This window comes from Amaranthus tricolor, chromosome 12 (genome assembly GCF_026212465.1).
Source record: "Amaranthus tricolor cultivar Red isolate AtriRed21 chromosome 12, ASM2621246v1, whole genome shotgun sequence".
Taxonomy (NCBI): Eukaryota; Viridiplantae; Streptophyta; class Magnoliopsida; order Caryophyllales; family Amaranthaceae; genus Amaranthus; species Amaranthus tricolor.
The window spans coordinates 1,175,890-1,196,598 of NC_080058.1; the positions used below are offsets into that span (position 1 = coordinate 1,175,890).

A 20,709-nucleotide genomic window follows, 5' to 3' on the forward strand; every position below is an offset into this window, starting at 1 on the left:
TTGCTAATTGCTATATTCTCTCTTAGGTTTAATGTGTTAGATTTTTTGTATTTAAGAGATACTTTGATGCTCAATTATGAAGAGATTATAATGGGGATTGCAAAAGAGCATGGAAGAGAATAAAGAAGAGAAAGAATACATAGTAAGGAAGCAATGCAATCTAAGGGGAAACAGGACTAATTGATAAACATCCAAACTACTGAAGCTATTAGTCTAGCATTAATCTGAGAACAGAAATAAAAGATATAATGTCAAATACAAGTTACAACTAAAGAGTCTTTAGCATTGGCATGCTAAAGTTCTTTCCTGGAATGCCAAACAATTACAGCTAAACCGACCAAAAGTTATACTATCAATACCCTGAACGCACCGTCATTGGGCACGTCGCAAACATATGTATCCGTCTCGACTGCTTAGAGTTAGAGAAACTGAGGAAAGATAGCAGTTCAACTTATCATAGTACTTTCCATCAAAGTCATTGATGGTGAAAATTGCAAATATAGAAAGAAATCTTGTTCAAAAATGAGGAAGATGAAATACACTACTTTCTTTATGCTGAAGACTTGACAAATCTGGTCCTTATAGGAAATTTGGATGCTGCAACTGTGATTGCTTTGCGTGCTACGCTTTCTGGTACTCCGTTTATTTCATAAATCATTCGGCCAGCTCTAACACCCGCTACCCAAAATGCTATATTTCCTTTTCCTCGACCCATACGTGTTTCCGCTGGTCTTAGTGAAATTGGTTTGTGTGGGAAGATGCGCATGAACAGTTTCCCACCACGCATGTTTCTTTTGATTGCTAGCTGTCCCGCAACAATTTGTTTGGATGTAATCCATGCTGGTTCGAGTGCCTGAAGAGCATATTTACCGAAAGAAAGCTCATTATCTGATACTCCCTTCAATTCTCCTCTATTTCTGCGTTGTTTATTGAACCTCTTCCTTACATTTGCATATACCCCTGATGTTGAATTATAACGTACAGATTCTGTCAGCCGAGATACACTGAGGCGTGGCAGAGCAATAACTGATCCTAAAGCTGGACTGCAGCCCAAATTTCTCCACGAAAAGCCTGTTGAAGAAGAAAGACAACTGATTTTGCTCAAAGAATGACTAGGTGGAGTCATGTTGTATGAATCAGAAGTAGTCGATGGCTGGCCATGCTTAACAGCTGTTAAGCTACGAAAAGGGAGCCTGGCCTGTTTCACTGCATTCACTAGGGGACTCTTTTTGATGTGTGACAGTGCTCTTGTAGCCATCACAAACTTCTGGCTCTTGCTGCAAATAAGTGTAGCCAAGCATGTGAATTTCTCATCAATATCATGCATTAATGAAAGTAAAAACAATTAAACAATTTCAATCCACAAGCCCACGAACATTCATTAGTAACACCCAAAAAGAACTTCAATCATATAACATTTGTCAGAGCACATTGAGATTAGTAATCCCAGCGCAAAAACTAGAAAAGAAAAAGAATCCACACAGAATTCATTAACTACGGCAGAAATGAGAGATTGCCAGGTAGGTAAAAGGTCAGCAATGTCCTTCGTTGATTGCCAGGTAAAAAGAAGATATCCATCAAAGCTTTGATGTATAAAGTTTTTGAAATAAGTTTGAAAGTTGAATCACTATCTCGCAAAGTTTCCAAAAGATAGCATAGAAAACTGCTCAATTAGCAAAGAACAATGAGATCTTTCACAACACAACTAATAAACTATAAAATTACACATACAAGGAATAAATGACAATAATTCATTGACCATGATGCTTGACCTCTACCCCTTTATGGTTAATGTCTGATGACCATCAGCACAACTCTATTTTTTGATCTATACAACTCCTCTGGCCTCTCTGTCTCTGGAATTGTTCCGGGTAGGTTGAGCAAACATTCTCCACAAAGCATGCAAACACCAACAAACATAACATCATTATTCTACTTCAAATGTTGTTAAACACTGGAAGCCTGCAGCAGATCCAGGAACCTATACTAGGTACGTCATCAATCAAAACGAAAAATCATTCCAATCATCTAAAGCAAATACTTTCATGATGTTCACATCAAACATATACCTAACAAAAACATGCATCAATTTTTTGTTTCAAATCAAAGCTCTTTGATTTGAGTAAACCTATCATACACAATACATGTCGTCCTCAAACAATGAAGAAGCACAAAAGCATACTTAACAATAAATCTATAAATTTCCTCCAGGAAAACACACTTTTTGCTCATCAGAATTCCAGCACGTCAGCATGTGTACGCACATCAGAATTCCAGCACGTGTACGCAAATCAAAATTCCAGCAGTGTATATCATAATATCACATCAAATTTTGTAATTATGCTTCAGTCAACAGGATACTAAAGCAGAAAATCATGAATTAGGGCACAGATACAATGAGAAGTGCCGGCATGAAATACAAATTCTGAAGAAATATAAGCAAATAACAACGGAGGGGATGAGAAAAACTTCAAAGACAACTCCAAAACTGGGAAGTTAGAAATAGAGACGATGTGAGAGTGGTCTAGGCGTCTGGTGAAGTTAAGTCTAGTGGAGGAGATCAAGAGAACTACTGAATGGTAACCTGGGAACAAGAACGTTGACCTAGGTAAGCTGCTACAGAACTAGTTTCTATTCCTACGAGTTTGTTGTGCCATTGATATTCAAGCATTAAAAAAAACAGAATGATGCAAGAACTAGGAAAAATAGGCAACCATATGTTCCGTAATGTATTCAAAATAGCCTAAACTCTAATAAAAATGAAGAAGAGCCTCGAGGTGGAAAAGGCTTTGTTGATTGGTTTTACCAGTTAATTGTTCGTGTATGTTAATATTGATCGGCAAATCGATAAGTGTTAAATCCCAAGGTAACACTAGAACAGTATCATACTCATATGAATGAAGATTACATTGAATTTCCATTGACACCAATATCATCGACCCTTAAACTAACCAAATGTGATTACACATCCAAAGAAACTTTCCAAATAACCAATCCACGTTGAACCCATAAGTTGCTAATAAAAAATCATCAAATCGACAATATAAATAAAAATTACATTCATTAACGTTTTAATTACGACAATTGTCCACGCCGGGTTTTCATATTCTGAAAACGATCATAATATTATCATTTGAACTTTTATTCCAATAAATTCAAACATCATCAAATTACTAATCAATTAAAATTCCAATAAATCAAAAAATTAAACCCTAATCAATTTGAAAATGTAATCGCCAAAAACCCTAACTTAATCAACAAAGGTTTGATTGGGCAATTGCAGAATCAACAAACAATGCTTAACATAAGCCAAAGCAATCGAACAGGTTTAAACTGGCTATTTCTATCCTAAACTATTTGATTGTTTGAACTTCATTCCAATCAATCAGAAATCCAACGACTCAAAAAAAAACCCTAAATCAATTTGAAAATGTATTAGCCAATAAATTTTAAATTAATTTACAAAGGTTAATGGGCAATTGTAGAAACAACAAACAATGTTTAACATAAGCCAAAGCAATCAAACATATAAAAAAATTGAACAAATATAGATTCATTTGGGAAAGACGAACAAAAAAAAAACTTTGCAAGCAGCGGCAGTTAGCAGACTCACTGGCGTCCCGCGTCTGCAGTGTCCGTCAGACAGTGACTGCTGGTGCAGTATGGCTGGGTGGGAGGTGGCTATTGCAAATGGTAAATTTGGAAATGAATCTTGGTAAATGGCGGAAGAACCGAACAAGACAAAAGTATAAAGTAAAGATTTAGTCATTTAGATGGGGATACTTGTTTTAAAAACCCTAAAAATTCCATCTTTTTAAAATGCGCATAGTATGAACTCGGGTAATTCCTGTCAGAGAGTGAAGCTCCGGCTTATTAGGAGTAAACCAAATACAAAAGCAACTCAAACCCTAATTCTATATTCAAAACTATCAACCATTAACAAAATTAACCCAATCATTTCATCAAGCAAGCTAGCAATTACATACTACTAATTCACAAAATCATATCAATCAATTTAGCAAAACCCTTTCTTGTAAGTAAATCAAACAAATTACCTCATTTCAACAACTTCAAAATATAAATCAGAATTGCATCATAAATAAATTTAGGGGATTAAAATCAGATGAAGATAATTACCAATAGAAAAATGGCGCGACAATTACTTCGTTCTTATGGTTGTGAATCTAGAGATAGAGACGGATTGCTGAAAAGAAATAGATTTGAGGTTTACTCTGCGTCGACCTAGGGCTCGGGAAAGCCGAGAAGCAGTCCTAGAAGGGAAGACACAAAAATGATTCAGCCAGAAACAATTTCTGTGGTTTGTTTATTTTTTCTATGGAAAATGATTCAGTCAGAAACAATAGAATCCTTTATTTTATTAATATAATTTATTAATTATATTTTATTACTTTCTAATTTCAAGATAAGATTCTCTTAAAAATTTAAAATTATTAATAATAAATAAATTTTGTTAATTATTATGTACAGCCCTAAGAACTATAAATATCATAACCCTTTTTTAATTAAAGAACAATAATTGAGATTATTAATAGCTAATCTAAAACAATCTTTATTACAATAAAGTTATTGCGTATATAATTTGTTTTGATAAATTTTAATATGTAATGGTGCATAGTAGCTATTAGTTGTAAATTACATGTTGTGTTATGATTCATCTGTGAATATTATCATTTGATCTAATAGGGATTGTGTACTAAAGCCTGTAGGGATGCTATAATTGACTTTTTAATGTACGAGTTTTTGGTCAATTGAGGAAGATCCATTGCTTACACGTGAACTTAAAAACATTTTCGCAAAACAAAGCTACAAAATAGACTTAGGAAGACTATCTCATAAACCGCAAGCATGAATATCTACATAGATTAGATACCATTGTTTAGACATGAAATAGTACATGAGATTAATTAACTAAATCTAAGCAGTAAGCACTAAGCTACAAGGTACATAGAATCACACTCGAATAGTTAAGGGTTCATATCTCATCTCAACGGAAGCACTTGCACCTAGTGGTTCGGTAAGTATCTCAGACTCTGATTAGGCGGGGCTGCTACCCTCAAACGGGATCAAGCCCTGACAACTATGTTACTTCACGAGAAATGAAGAAAAATATCGAATGATAGAAGCCTAAATGATGAAAAGTGCCTTCGGCTATAAAAAAAGCATTAGTCTTTGCGTTGTGTCCATATCTTCACCGTTTTGTCATTACCAAGAGCACCAGATGCAATCATATTCTCAGTAGGGTGGCAAGCTACGGATATGACAGTGTCGGTATGACCTTCAAGTTTTTGGACAATCTTTCTTGACTGAAGTTCCCACATGTAGACACAATTATCCTCCGAACCACTAACGATGTACTTTCCATTCGATATAGAGAATCCTGCTGAAATGCAGTACTTTGAATTTGTATGTCCAGTGTATGTCTTTAAAAACTTACCATTCTGAAAATTCCACAATCTCTGCAAAAGCATTATTGGGTAATCAGATCATAAAAATTAGAATTGGAAGAGACACAAGTAGAGTAAAAGATTATGAATTCAATCAGCAAAAAGTAGCATATCCACAGAAAGATAAAATGATATAGTGTTGCTATTTAAGTACATCAACCTTGTGCTTTTTATGTATGCTTACTTTAGTACATTAAACTGGATAGAATTGATCACTACTAAGGTTTAAGAGGCATTTGTAACAGATAGTCAAGATAAAGAAGCATCAACTATGGCATGACAACAATGATAGGAAAATGCTTGGTAGTTACAATGCCCACTGGACAAGAAAAATGGGCATATACGAACTGGATAACATAATTTGATAATAAACAACAAAACAAGGATGGATGGAGAATATCAGGAATTGAGGATGTTTCTTGTTATACTGAGAAGAGCATATAACTTAAGCAGTAACACAAACCAAGACACACAATAAGTCGGACAAATGTAAGCAACCATGTAAAACAAATAACCAACTGTGAAGCCAAAAATGTTTCAAAAGGAAACAGAAAGGAATGCAACCTTATTAGGAATTAGAAAAACTAAAACAAACAAAGTTAATTCTATGGGAATTTCACAAGTAAAACTCAGGATGTAATAAAAGACCCAAAATCACAGATTTCAATATTGGAACAGCAGCAGAATGCAACCTTATTGGGAAAACTTAAAAATTAACTTGCTATATCCAAAAACTGACCTAGAACAGCAAACTCCAAAATAAAAAAACACTGAATAAAACGGCAAATAAGTTCAAAGTGGTCAAGGAATTGGGACAAACACCAAGATATCCGCAAATCTAAATCAAGGTAGTAACAATAGCAAAGACAATTTAAGATAAAAGGTATTCCTCAGCTGTTCAGATAAAATTGCAAAACTTGAACTGAAACAATCAATTAAAGAACATGTATAAGCTAAAATTATCTCATTGTTAGTATACTATTAATAAGGATAAGGTTGCATACATCCGACCTTAAACCGCATCCTAGGTGGGAGTCACATAATGGTATTGGGGTAACAGAATGTAATTGTGCATAAGCTACGACCATCTCAATCTTAAGCTCCACAGTTCACACAGAACAATGTCCAAAAATAAGGCCAAATATTGTCAAACACACAAAGTGTTTGGTCAAGCATCAGTAGATGCATAGATGAGAAAGGCAATAAAACCACTCTCAAATACAAGAACAATAATATCGAAAAGAAATCAGAGGTACTACCATACTACTGGATAGGCAATGAAGTAGTGTAGATGTCAAAGTAGATTAGGAGATGGGTTGAAGGTACCACCTTAAATCACAAAGATGACACAACATAGTCTTGGTGCGTATATTGGTTGTTTGAAGTATTGGTAGAAAAATGTGCAATGACCTAGCATTTTGGATACTTGGTTTATGAAAGGGCAATTTAAGTAATCGTTTGCTTAGGGAGACTTGGGGAATAAGTTAGTAATTTTGAACATGGCGATGATGTCATTAGTGATAAAAGGAAGAAATTAAACAGTAAATTTGGGAATGCAATATTAAAAGGATAAAAGTAAAATTATACTATTAATTGGATGATAAAAGAAAGATTACAAAATAACAAAAAATAAAAAATCAGGCACTTCAAGAAACTTGAGATCTCCTAATTGAGTATAAACTCACCCACTAAATGCTTAACAAATTTCATGATTCTTACGACTCTCTAATTACCTCTATTTATAATAAAACTACTAACTTACTCCCCAAGTCTCCCCAATCAAACGATTACCTAAATTGCCCTTTTGCAAACCAAGTATCCAAAATGCCAGGTCATTGCAAAATGTTTTGAAACATAGCTATGGTAGTGGAAATTACTTACGTATGGAAAACTCAAAATAAACAGAAGAAAGGCCAGGAGAAGTGGCATCTAGGTAGGCTTTAATTGAAGGAATTAAAAGGAGGGAAGGAAGAGAAAGAGAATGAGGACGAGGACGATAGTTGTTAAAGCCTTAGGGTTCGTACCTCATTCAATGAGAGCTTTCTCTCTCTACCATGTCTTTCTCTCTAGAGAGGGCTACTAACTTGTTCCTCTTGTTCACATGATTTGTCCTATTACGTCCTCAAAAGCTAAATAAAAAAAATTTCATGATTTAGCTATTATAGCAGCCAAATTTGTGACTTTCACTTCTATGTAATCAATGCCAATTAGCCACCCACCCACTTCCCTAAAATCTACAATCATCATTTAATTAATGGAGGGCTGAGGATAGCATAAATTAAAATGTGCCCCTAATAAAGTGAAACTAAACAGTTTTCTATCATGCCAAATGTTCATCATTTAATGAAAATTACTATCCTGTTGACTTGGTAGGAATTAAGAACAGCTCAGCTATTGATTCCTATAATTCAACAAAGTCCACTTTCCAAAAGATGCAATTACCAACCTTGCCTTCGGCTTGTTCCCCAAACTGAACTCAATCAACTAGAACATGATACGAGAACATAAAATGATAAAACACCCCTACCCATCAACAATGCAAAAAGGGGGAAAAAAACTCCAGTTAAGTTGTAGTCACGCACAATTTTGAGTTGTCCAAATAAATTTGTAACCTTTCATTCCTTAAAATAGAGGTACTGATTTACGTTTGGGTCTCTGCGATGTGCTGCTCAAATGAGGTGATAAGGAGAGGGTAAAAATGAAACCACTACTATAGTCTATAAGGAGTATTTGGCTGAAATCACATCTAATCCTTAGTCATGACTCATGAGCCATTAGAATACATGATCACAACTACAAAGACCCTTTAGCTGAAATCACATCTAATCAATAGTCATGCAGAAAAGGGATATATGTCCACTACCATTAGCCATTAGGGACCTGTAGCTAAAATTATATCATATCCTTACTCACGAGACATTTGTATAAATAGGCAATTGATCTTTTACTGAAGAAAAACAACTTTCCCACGAAAGTAAGCTTCTCAAGATGGCCAATTTGTATCATTGATCACACATCATAATCCAATTCAACACACAACAAGCTTGTTTTAACTATCCTTACATTAAACACATCTCAATCCACCCCAATGTAACACATCCTACCCATAAAGCACACAACACATCCTAAATGTCCAAGATAGCAACCATAAAACCACAACAATGATAAAGCCTTAATACCAAAATAGGAGTTGAGCTACATAAACCGTTTGAGTAAAACTCTGGACGCCAATTTTTAACTACAAACCAATTCAATATGAATAATACAATTCCAAATAATAAAAACAACAAACGCCTTAATCCTAGAAAGATTTTGCGCTACATAAACCAAAAATTCAACTCCTGCAATCATCACAAATATTCTCCTCTCCAATTAATTCCCATGAACTACCATACACATTAAATTAAATACAACAAAAAGAGCTCTTACCAGTGTATTATCCAATGTGCCAACAAGAATAAACTTCCCATTGGGCGAAAACTTAACAAAAGAAACCGGCGGATTCTCATCATCAATCAAAGTCTTCAAACAATGACCAGTGCTAGTATCCCAAACCCTACACAACCCATCATAACTACTCGAAACAATCATGGAACCTTCTCGATTAATATCAACAGCAGTAACAGGATCCGAATGAGCCGGCAAAACCTTCAAACACTTCCCACTCTTAACATCCCAAACCCTAACAGTCTCATCAAAAGAACCCGAAACAATCATATTCGATTGGGGATTAAAATTGAGACAAAAAACATAATTAGTATGACCTAATAGGGTTTTGATATTCTGACCGGTGGATACATCCCATAATTTGACGGATTTATCATCGGAAGCGGTAGCGAGAAGGCGAGAATCAGAGGAGAATGCGATATCGGAGATTCCTTGTTCATGGCCGGAGAATTGTTGATGGGAGGAGAAAGGGGAATCGGAAGAAGTGGAAGAGAAGGAGAAAGTTGCGGCTATTTTGTCGGCGGAGGCGGTGGCGAGAAGGCGGCCGTCGGATGAGAATTTGATGGAGGATATTGCGCGTTTGTGGAAGTTTAGGGTTTGAGTGAGATTGTATGGTGTGAATGATTGAGGTGGATCCATTGTTGTTGAAAATATTGATTAAGAGTGAAAGAATTGGGGTTTTTAAGGAAGAAGGGTTTTTGGAAGGAGAAAAAAAGGGGGGAAATACTAAGCAAAGGGTTTTAGGAAAAAGAAAAAAAAGGGAATAGTAAGTATTAGTGAGGGGTTTAAAACATAATTGATGATCTGGTATAAGTATTTTACATTGAAATTGAATTCGATTTTCACCGAACTATAAAATGAATTCAAATTCACGTAAAAATTGATATATATATATAATTTATTTTTTAGCTGATCTAAAACAACTTATCTGAAATCAACATGATGATCAGAATGACTCAACATAATAAAGTATTTTTTTATTCGGATAAAGAATCACTAAAATAAACAGAAACAGTAAATAAAATTAATTTTTATTGTAGATTTATAATTAGTGGGTTAGGATTTGGGATGAGCATTTTAGGATTAAGTTAAATCTATAATATAATCTTAAGATCTAGATTCTTGAAAATTGAACTTGAATTTATTCTCTAGAATATCATCACAAGTGAATTTTAAGGACTAAATACAAGTCCTTAAATTTTCTATTAAATTTAAATCTAAACTAAAATCTAAACTCGAGCTGTTATATTTTAAGAATTGGTTCAATGGGGTAGTGTCTTGACTCTTGCCCATCTAACCATTCCTAAAATATTGTTCACGAAAAAATGGCCACAAAAGTAGAACATAGCAACTTTTTTTTTTTTTTTTTTTTCCTTAAAGGAAATGGTATAAAGTAGAAACACATTTTCTTTGTCTTCTTATGAACTTTATGCGTATATTTGCACAATTGTCTACTGGGACCACTTTAAGCAATTTAAAATGCAATGATTATTATTAAAAGGAAGTATTTATTGGTCAATATGGGTCTTAAGTTGCAGGCTTCTGGGTAGTTATAGATTTTTTCCTCTTTGAAGACCCTTTTCTTGTTGAGAGACTCTTTAACTGCACTTTTCTCTATGAGTATGTGAGTTATCGTCTTTCTTCATTCTCCAAACTCTAATCATAGCTTTTCAATAAGTAGGATACACTAAATATGATGATGATAAAGTATTTGAAATTATTGAAAAAAGTATTGGTTGATATTAGTAACACACTATTTAAATGTTCCAACTTCCACCACAATTGAATCACCAAAAAGCATCAAGATGACATTAATCAGTGTAAATATATTATCTTTTTGGAATAATAATTAAGCAACAAACAAAAGGCATAAATTTAATTAATAGACTAGCAAGTGTGTTTTGCATTTCAACTTTTTAATGAAAAATTATAACGGTGTTGTCTATTTATAATAAAATAAATAATGCACTACTCATATAGTCATATTCATCCTCACTACCATCTCCATTCCCCCCATTTCATTTCTTTCTCATCTCTCTCCAATGGCGGCCATTTCCTTTAACATCAGTGGCGGAAAGATTGGAACTTTATGTCCAAAACCTAAATATGGTTGTGGGTTTTTGAGTAGATGGGATTTTGGAGCTCATACAGCTGTATCTACAAAACCCATGTCAAAAATTTTAAGCTTGAAAGCAGTTGAAGTTTCTACCCATGCTACAGAAAATGCAGTTTCTGTTTCATCTACTTCTAGGTAATGTACTTATTTAATATTACCATTTTTTCATTGAATCTAAACTTTTTTCTTCATGTGGAATTGTGGATATAGGAGTATGCTTGGAAAGAAATAGAAGGGTTTTTGCTTGTTTATTAGTGTTTGTTAAAAAAATTGTATTGTATGGTTGCACACGTTTGTAATTATTTGTGTGCTTTGGTTCCTATTATAAAATGCTTGCAATTAGGCAACCTGATTACCTGTTATATTATGGAAATGGAACATTAGTTTCTTGAAGTCATGGATGATTTTGAACTTCTTTATGAAAATGGTGTTTAAAGAAGTAGGATATTAGTCTGATGACTGTTCCTTTACATGCTATTGCTTGATAGACAAAATTTGAACATGTATACTTTCTACGATATGAGAAATCAATACTGAATCCTTTAACATTTCATTCCCTGTGAACTTCTCGCCTTCGCTTCACCTTTATGCTTGGTTTCACTGCATATCTTTTGAATACAAAATCATTTTTGAAGAAATCATATGTGGTTATGTTATTGCGCTTTATTTTTATGGAGCAAAGTTTCGTTGTTATTTGATTTTCAGTTTATAGTAAAACGACTCATTAAATTATGTGCAGTTTTTATTTATGTAAAGTTGTAAATGATGTTTTCTATCAAGCGTCAATCGGAAATAACTTATGTGCACTAACAAGGGTAATGTTGTTGTGTACATCCATCCCCAAATCCCAAACCCCAACCTAGTTGGAAGCCACTGAATGGCACTAGGGTAAAGGGTATGTTGTTGTATATATATGTGGTTATCTTATTGTATCTTGTTATCTATTCTTAGGTAATGAAACAGATTCAAAATCTAATGACATTTCATATATTTCATTTTGTGTATACAGAGTGATGCGTCACACAATTTCTGTCTTTGTCGGGGATGAAAGTGGGATAATCAATAGGATTGCAGGTGTTATTTCAAGAAGAGGATACAATATCGAGTCTCTGGCTGTTGGTTTAAACAAGGATAAGGCTCTTTTTACTATAGTAGTGTGTGGGACTGACAAGGTGTTACGCCAAGTCGTGGAACAGCTTAACAAGCTTGTTAGTGTCTTGAAGGTAGTTAATTTCCTTTGTTCATCCTTTTATTGGTAAATGGTGATAGTGATACCCTCATAACATAAATCCTCAAATAATGAGACTATGACATAGTGTTTGGTTCAGTACTGTACGCATGGTGTTCGATAAAGTTACTTCACGAGGTCTTATAAACCCATTTTCCAAACTAGATTATACAAACAAAACATATCCTGAATTTGTTTTTTACTAAAATCAAAAAAAAAAAAAATTGTTTTAGTATGAAGCCTTACGTATCAAGCAATATAATGGATCATCCTATATGCATATGTTTTTACAATGTATATGTTATGTTAGATTGTCTATTTGTCCTTAATAAAATCCGTAGACGATTACTGCATTGCTTGTAGGTTGAAGATCTATCGAGAGAGCCGCAAGTGGAACGTGAACTGATGCTTTTAAAGCTTAATTCTGATGCAAATTCCCATGCAGAGGTAGTTCCACAAATTCAATTCATAATCTATGAAGGCTATATTTTCCACGCCTATCTATTAACAATGCCAGATCCTTAATTTCAAAAGTTCACGAGTGTTAGATAACTCAAATAAGGAGTACATCGTGTTCTGTTATTGAATCTCATATAAGTTGTATTGTTCTTTATGAAAATTAGTGTATTTGCGAGAAATCTAACACCGATTAACTTATATTTTCAATTTTTGATCTTCAGCTAATGTGGCTAGTGGACATCTTCAGGGCAAAAATTGTGGATATCTCAGAAAGCTTGGTCACTGTTGAGGTAAGTGGTGTATTTGTTTGACTTCTTGCGTATCTCTTCTAAGTTTGCTGAATTAAGTCCGATTTGTTGACTTTGTTTCCATTATAAATTCAAGACATTTACTTTCCAGAAGTTGGTTTATCTCCAACCACCCGAGATCTGATCAAGTGTCACATGATTCATTAATCTACTTGAGAATCGAAAAAAGCAAATTATGGTCGGTTTTGGGCTATTTTTGGACAAGTTTGAGCGAATTGCGAATTCAAAAAACGAATTAGCTAGCGAATTATGTTACATTCTGACCGTTTCCCCTTGGTCGATGTAAAATCTTTTTCTTTGTGGCATTTTCTTTGGTGCTGTGCAGGTGACTGGAGATCCTGGAAAGTTGGCTGCTGTCCTAAGAAATTTTAGCAAGTTTGGAATCAAAGAACTTGCAAGGACCGGAAAGGTTAGTCTTTTAGACATTTGCTGTAAATTCAGCGTAGAATTTGGAAAGGCGCAAAGAGTACATGTCAAAGTATTGATGTCAAAGCCAACCAACTATTGTGCATTTCTGGTGAGATCAATGTGAAACAAGTTTAGTTAACTACTTGTTTTGTTTTATACTTAATATGATAGATTGCTCTAAGGCGAGAAAAGATGGGTCAGACAGCTCCTTTTTGGAGATTCTCTGCTGCTTCTTATCCAGATCTTGAAGAAAAGGCTGTTGATGCTCTTGCCAGGCCTACGAAACGGAGCATCAATGGTGATTCTGGCTCATCTTCAAGTGTAAGTGAAATTTTCTGTACCTTGTAATTGACATATATGAATTTGTATTCAAAATTTGGGTTCTAAATCTTTGTATTTGGAGTTTGAGCTTAAATTTGGGTTTTTTTTTTTTTTTTTCTTTGAAGGGTGATGTTTATCCGGTGGAACCTTATGATGTCTCGATGGTAAATCAAGTACTTGATGCTCACTGGGGCGTACTTTATGACGGTGATGTAAGTGCTCTATCACTACCTGAATTTTTTTTCACTAGGTTGTCCAACGGTCCATGTGATGTCATGTTCAAATCTCTTGGGCCAGTGTTTCCTAATATAGTTCCAAATTAGTTGTCTAAATTCACGATTCACCCAAAATGGCCTAAATTTATTCGTTTTAATTTACAATTGTCCAAGTCATGTCAAACATGTATTAAGGTCTGCTCTATGTTACTTGGAATCGGGTACTAAGTTGGATACTGGTAAATGTCCAAGTGTCATATACATCTAGATATTCAATTTTACGCCTAAAATGAAGTGTCTAAGTGTCATACCAATGTCCGAGCATCAAGGATCGGACACGGGACGTGAAGCAAAATGAAGAGTCCGAGTAACATAAGGTCCGCTTTGTCGAAATCTTCAGCGGTTCTGCCTCATCTGGATTTTGGAGGGTTAGGTTTCATGTTTTTGGGTTTTCAGATGTTCATCTTTCTGTTATTCATGTTTAATTTGAAGGATGAAAGGTAGTTCAACTTTTCAGTTTTTTGAGCTGTACAGTACTACAAATTGGTTTTAGTCTGCTCCGCTAGTATCCTGATTTGCTTCGTTCTTTATGCCAGTCGAGTGGTCTCCGGTCACATACTCTGTCCATGCTGGTAAATAATGCTCCCGGAGTTCTTAACACTGTTACAGGAGTAATTGCTCGTAGGGGTTATAACATTCAGGTCAGTATGGACTCTGTCTATAGCAAGAAAGTATATAAAGCCGTTTGGGTTATGTAATGACAATCGTCCCCTTTTCATCCTCTTCAGAGTCTTGCTGTGGGCCCTGCCGAAAAGGAGGGTCTTTCTCGTATCACAACTGTCATTCCTGGAAATGACGAGTCGATTGGAAAATTGGTTCAGCAATTTAACAAGTTAGTAGACCTTCATGAGGTGAGCAACTATTTATGTACAAAAACTGAATAGTTGTAATAAGTGGTATAGACTACATAATAATAACTTTATGGTTGTAAGATGCAAACTATCCTTATCACTCTAATATGTGCTAAGAGGCTCAAAACCGAAGTGGACGAGAAAATTGTGACATTAAAAGTACACACAATTTTAGCTCCGCGTTTATGACAAACTACTTGATTGATTCTTGTTATTCCGAAAGCCCAGTTCAATCTCCTTTGTAATATGTTGACGTTCGCTAAGTTACCTATTTTCTTTTTAATACGTAAGCCGTGAAGTTTGAGGTGCTATCTTAGTCCAACGACACGTCATGCTGCTTGGTTATAAGTACTATGAATGAAAGCAGGGGGAACTCAGGGTCGGGGCCTGCCTAGGCCATGACCCGAGTCATTTGATTAAAAATGCTATTTATACTGAATTGTGTAATGTACAACACAGAAAAATAGTAGTCGGGTTGGTTCGACACGCATGCAATAATTTCCTGGATTCTCCCTTGAATAAAAGATATGGGAATCTAACTTCGGAACGGTTACTGCTGCAGATTCAGGACCTTACGCACCAGCCATTTTCAGAGCGAGAGCTTATGTTGATCAAAATAGCTGCAAATACTACAGCTAGGAGAGATGTCCTTGATATTGCTAATATTTTCCGTGCAAAAGCTGTGGATGTTTCGGATCACACGATAACATTACAGGTACTAAGCCGTAGGCACACACATTTTTTGCCATGTTCCTTGTTTTTCCAAATATTTCCGACTTGATCTTTTCTAGCTCGCCATTATGTTGGGATTAAGGCTTTGGCTTATTGTGTTATTTTTGCGTTTTTTTCAACTTCCTTATATTGGGATTACGGCTTTGGCGTTGTTGCATTTTTGTTGACCGTTGTTGTGTCTTTTCCAGCTTACGGGTGATTTAAACAAAATGGTTGCGCTACAAAGATTATTGGAGCCTTATGGCATTTGTGAGGTATGCGCCTATCTATAGTTGTTTCTTCTATATAATCAGATTTTATTTATTTATTTTTGGTTCGAAATCTGTTGATTGTTAGTTATTTTGCTTTTGAATGCGAATGGATTATCTTGTCTGTAGATTAAGAACAATCCTGCCAAGAATACCTATTGGGCTTACCTTAACTAATTACATCTGTCTTGAAGGTGGCACGGACAGGAAGAGTAGCACTGAGTAGAGAGTCTGGGGTCGATTCTACATCTTTACGTGGATACGCTCTTCCATTGTACGAATAAAAAATCTCCGGCTATGTCTTTCCGTCATTATTGTGTCCAATTTCCTTCAGCACGTCTGCGCTACATTTACATAGCGATCCATCACCCGTCAACCAGAGTGAAGGAAAACAGTAATTCTGATCTTTGCTTTGAACATGCTATTTCGTATAATAGGAATAATTTTGTAATGGTTATATTTGCTCAACACCCAGTAGTAATATTATTACCTCGAGTTCGAATATCTGAAACATAATTTTTCTCTTAAATGCGTAGAGAACATTAGCACGGTCTTGGCCGGATAACACGCATTATTCAAGAAGGAATTAGGACCGTAAACAGTTCCAAATACTAGTGCTCTCGTGCTGGGAAAACAAAAGCTTTTACTCGACTTTTTATCTTTCATAGTAGTATTTTGCAATATTTTCCGAAATCAGTTTTTCTTTTAATTAATTTTGCGAGTTCAACAAACTCGCCATCACAATTCACACCGAGCAATATTTGATGCATCGATCTTATAATCAAACGAGGATATACAATGAGGTGTAGGATAAACACAGAAAACTATAATTTTATTACGAAAAATTCTACTCTAAGCCTTTATATTGATCAATTACACATTAAACCTACTATAGAGGATGATCTATAAGTTTGTATATCACACAGAATCTGAAAGCTCATTCACAAATTTCTCATTCCCGAGCGACAATGAGCTCGGAAGGAAAACCAGCATCCGAGGAATCTGTAGGAATCAGTATATCATCATCGGCTGTGAAGTTGTAGTTTTGACCAATGGCTCTCAATAGTTGATACACTTCGAACATTGACGGCCTTTCCTTGTCGTTTAAGTTAACACAGTTATAAGCTACTTTAAGGAACTGTGTTAGTTCGTTATCAACACTCTTGTCTCGGAGAGACTTATCAATGGCAGAACGGAGATTGTTTTTTTCTGATAGTAGATGTATCCATTCTACCAAATTACCCTTGAAGGTTTCAGGAGCATTCGACACGTGAGTTGGTTTTTCACCCGTGACTAGTTCCAAAAGGACAGTGCCGAAACTATAGACATCTCCCTTTGGAGTTGCAACAAGTTTTCTCGGGTATTCGGGAGCTACATACCCGAGATCACCAAATTCTCCGTTAACGAAAGTACTCATGTGGGTGTCTATCGGGTTCATGAGTCTTGCTAGACCAAAGTCGGAGAGCTTGGGATTGAAATCCTCGTCCAACAAAATACATTTCGAGCTTATGTTTCTATGGAGGATTCTAGGGTTGCAATTATGGTGCATCCAAGCCAATCCCTTAGCTGCGCCGATAGCAATTTTAAGCCTCAAAGGCCAATTCAAGCTCTTAGCCTCCAGATCTGAAGGATGAAGCCAATCATAGAGGTTTCCGTTTGCCATATATTTGTAGACCAAGAACCTCTCTTTCTTTGCCGTGCAGAAGCCCAAAAGCGGTACCAAGTTTTGGTGCCTCACAGTACCGAGAGTATTCATCTCCGACAAAAATTCTTTCTCCGTCTGCTGTGAATCTTGCAATCTTTTAACTGTAAGGTGCGTCCCATCAGGCATCACCGCCTTGTACATTGTTCCCATTCTTCCAGAACCGATCATATTGTTGTTGCTGAAGCTATTAGTCGCTTTCATGAGGTCATCCAAACTCATTTTCAAGACTGTCTTCTCAAACATAGAAACCTGAATATCAAGAAAAACGTTCTACATTAAGCACGCGTAAAAAGAATGGAAAATCGGTAACAAACTACGCCTGTCTCACACTACAAGTCGCATACATAAGTATAGTATTGTCGGATTTCAGCAAAGAGTTATTATAATCGGACAAACAGAAGAGCTCACCCAAAAGACTAGCCTATTAGGTGAGAGCCTATTTGCCTGTAAACCCCACTTGCATACACAACCGATGTGGGACAAGTCCATACCCTGCAACGGACAATCGACCCCCATAAGGCCAACTTCGTTGGGTCACGGGGTGACACAACACAGAGCCAACAACCAATAACGAACAACCATTTGCCAAATACCACTAACATAACTACAATACAATTACAATGGGGGTTCGGGTAATGTAACAGCGAATTATGGTCGGAGGGAGAACTTAAACCAAGGTAGTGAATTTTACCTTGACAGCTTTGGTTCCCTTCATACTCTTTGCCCATCTATTCCCTTCAGGATCTTCAACCTTCTTTCTGATAATTTTCATTTTCGAAATGAAGAAGAAAGCAGCAACCATCAAGAGAATTGTTAAAGTTAGACCACCAGCTACTCCCCCAGCAATATAAGCCAATTGGGACTTGCTTTGAGCAGTACACCGATCCAACGGATCCCCACAAAGTCCTGGATTATTCGCATAGCTCCCCTTCGATATATTAAGTTTCACAAAATTCGGAACTTGCCCCGTCAAATTGTTATTAGCAACATTAAAGCTCTTAATCCGACCAAGATTGCCAAGTTGCAGCGGAATTTGGCCAGAAAAATGGTTATTCCCAAGGTCAATATCATTCAAGTAACTACAGTTTGCAAGACTCTCAGGTATAGCACCAGTGAAATCGTTGTCTGAAAGATCGAGATTAACCACAAAACTGATATATTTGGCAATATTCGTAGGAAGCGAACCGTTCAAATTGTTACCCGAAAGATCCAACCCAGTTAAACTAGTACAATTCTCAACTCCTAAAGGGAACTGACCCTTTAAACCCATACTACCCAACTTAATATTAAGAACCCTACTCTCGTCTGGGTGCCAACATTCTATGCCACTGAATCTACAAATTGCACCCTTAGAATGATTCTTAAAATTCCATGTTGCATTCAAATAACCATTAGGATCAATAAGTGAATCAAAAACGCTTTTTAAACAGAATATATCAGTTTCAGTCCCATAAATTCCATAACTACTCAGTAATATCAACGAACACAATACACATACTACAGAAATAGATACCTTACTATTGGAGGACATTTGGACTTTAATTTTACACTTAAAATTGGATAAACCCAGATACAGAATTTTGTATGAACCAAAAAAAACTAGAGATTATTATATATTTTTATTAACCCACAAAATATAAATAATTTTACATATCTATTCATCTTAAAATTGGATATACCCAATTTAGCTAAAACTTCCCAGTATAGAAACAATCAAGGAAAGAACTTAAACCCTTGAAATAGACAAAATTCTAGAATCAAAAATTAAAATAAAAACTTGAAATTTTGTGAAAACCCAATAAACCCTATTCAATTCATGCTATGAATAATTGAAATTAAGCAGGAATTGAGACATACCCAGAAGTAAGGATTGCAACTTTGGAGGTTAAGGAGTATGAGACACACCTTAATATTGAAGGAAGATTGAAAATTTGGGGATTAAAGAATACCAGAATACCTAAATTTGGAAAAACCCAATTTTCAGTGGAATTTAATTAGAGTAGTTTGAATAAGAACTACTCCTCTCCATAAGTCAAGATAGAAGACAAGAGATGCCATTTTCAAATGACACCCACAAGAAGGAAAGTTTAAAGTAAGGAAATTTAAGTCTATAAACTTTGACAATTCAAAGGTTAGAAAAGTGAAAAAACTGTAAAAATTAATGTAACCCAAAAAGTGGGCAAAGGAAATTGTTGGGAAAATATATGGTTTTTTTTTTTTTTTTGGAAGGAGTACAAGAAATTACACTCTCATAGCAAGGAAAAAAGGAAAAATAAAATGAAAAAATTCTTAATTTTCTTTTTCTAATACAAAATTAGTTTTTTAAAAAAAATGACTACCAACCATTGGATGGACTTCGTAAAAGAATTAAAAAGAATCAAACTAATATTTATATTTAGAGAAAATGACACTTATTCTAACAGCCCGTTTAGTAATCGATACTAAATGATGGGAATTATAATAAAAAGTCAATATAAACTTAATAAGAATATCTCTTAATAAATTTAACAAATAAAAAAAAAATTATGGTTTAAACGGTTGTTATACGGCAAGGAAAATTTCTACGCAAAAGAGGAGTGGAGGACCCACCATAACGTGTTTAGTTGACTGCGTTTACTTGGGTTGTCCAATTTAGAGTATCTTACACCATGGTCCAATTTTTCTTGTTTGTCCTTTTTTTATCTTCTTATTTACACTTAATTATAGACCTCACCTATTGACTCCTCTTCAGCCTATTTTGGGATGAATAAGGAATCCTCTTTTTTACGTTAGATAGCTTTTGACAACATAAAATTCATTTGAAAATAGAGAATTTAATTTTGATATTCAAATTCAAAAATTGTACATGACATTTATATACTTAAAATTTGCAAATTTTGATACTTGACCAATTTTACATTGTTATTGGAATCTATATGAAATTGACCTAATTTCACATTCCTAAATTCAAGATTTGTCAAACATGATATTTGGGCCAATTCAACATTTGGAAATGAATTCCAAGTTATCAAACATATCATTATTGATTTTGATATTAAATGTTAGAGAGTAATATTACCGAATTTGATTTAGTTAAAAAAAAAAAACGATCTGATAAAGGTTAATTAATTATAACCATGTCTTACTTTGATCATTTTACGTCACAA

At 35.0% G+C, this 20,709-nt stretch overlaps 4 protein-coding genes across 7 annotated transcripts; 1 reads left to right on the forward strand and 3 right to left on the reverse strand.

The window, feature by feature from the left end:
* Window positions 1-161: 161 nt before the first annotated feature.
* LOC130797048 (50S ribosomal protein L16, chloroplastic-like) lies at window positions 162-4,394 on the reverse strand. 4 transcript variants are annotated; one of them, XM_057659527.1, is made up of 3 exons: window positions 4,138-4,394; window positions 1,732-1,889; window positions 162-1,277 (listed from the first exon to the last, which is right to left on the reverse strand). In XM_057659527.1, exon 3 carries the CDS (start codon window positions 1,256-1,258, stop codon window positions 551-553), a length of 708 nt encoding a protein of 235 aa, XP_057515510.1. In that variant the 5' UTR covers window positions 1,259-1,277; window positions 1,732-1,889; window positions 4,138-4,394; the 3' UTR covers window positions 162-550. The 4 variants fall into 4 exon arrangements, with proteins under 4 accessions (XP_057515510.1, XP_057515511.1, XP_057515509.1 ...); XM_057659528.1 differs by having other exon boundaries at window positions 1,773-1,889; window positions 4,138-4,350; XM_057659526.1 differs by lacking the exon at window positions 1,732-1,889.
* Window positions 4,395-4,498: 104 nt separating this feature from the next.
* Window positions 4,499-9,647, reverse strand: LOC130797047 (COMPASS-like H3K4 histone methylase component WDR5A). Its single transcript, XM_057659524.1, has 2 exons — window positions 8,895-9,647; window positions 4,499-5,477 (listed from the first exon to the last, which is right to left on the reverse strand). Exons 1-2 carry the CDS (start codon window positions 9,549-9,551, stop codon window positions 5,184-5,186), a joined length of 951 nt encoding a protein of 316 aa, XP_057515507.1. The 5' UTR covers window positions 9,552-9,647; the 3' UTR covers window positions 4,499-5,183.
* A 1,151-nt stretch (window positions 9,648-10,798) lies between these two features.
* Window positions 10,799-16,364, forward strand: LOC130797051 (acetolactate synthase small subunit 2, chloroplastic-like). Its single transcript, XM_057659530.1, has 12 exons — window positions 10,799-11,163; window positions 12,038-12,251; window positions 12,620-12,703; window positions 12,937-13,005; window positions 13,349-13,432; window positions 13,603-13,752; window positions 13,878-13,964; window positions 14,564-14,668; window positions 14,756-14,878; window positions 15,441-15,593; window positions 15,799-15,864; window positions 16,053-16,364. The coding sequence occupies exons 1-12, from the start codon at window positions 10,955-10,957 to the stop codon at window positions 16,140-16,142; spliced, it is 1,434 nt and encodes a 477-aa protein (XP_057515513.1). The 5' UTR covers window positions 10,799-10,954; the 3' UTR covers window positions 16,143-16,364.
* A 180-nt stretch (window positions 16,365-16,544) lies between these two features.
* LOC130797050 (probably inactive leucine-rich repeat receptor-like protein kinase At5g48380) lies at window positions 16,545-19,727 on the reverse strand. The gene is made up of 2 exons (XM_057659529.1): window positions 18,255-19,727; window positions 16,545-17,812 (listed from the first exon to the last, which is right to left on the reverse strand). Exons 1-2 carry the CDS (start codon window positions 19,092-19,094, stop codon window positions 16,811-16,813), a joined length of 1,842 nt encoding a protein of 613 aa, XP_057515512.1. The 5' UTR covers window positions 19,095-19,727; the 3' UTR covers window positions 16,545-16,810.
* Between the last annotated feature and the right edge of the window lie 982 nt (window positions 19,728-20,709).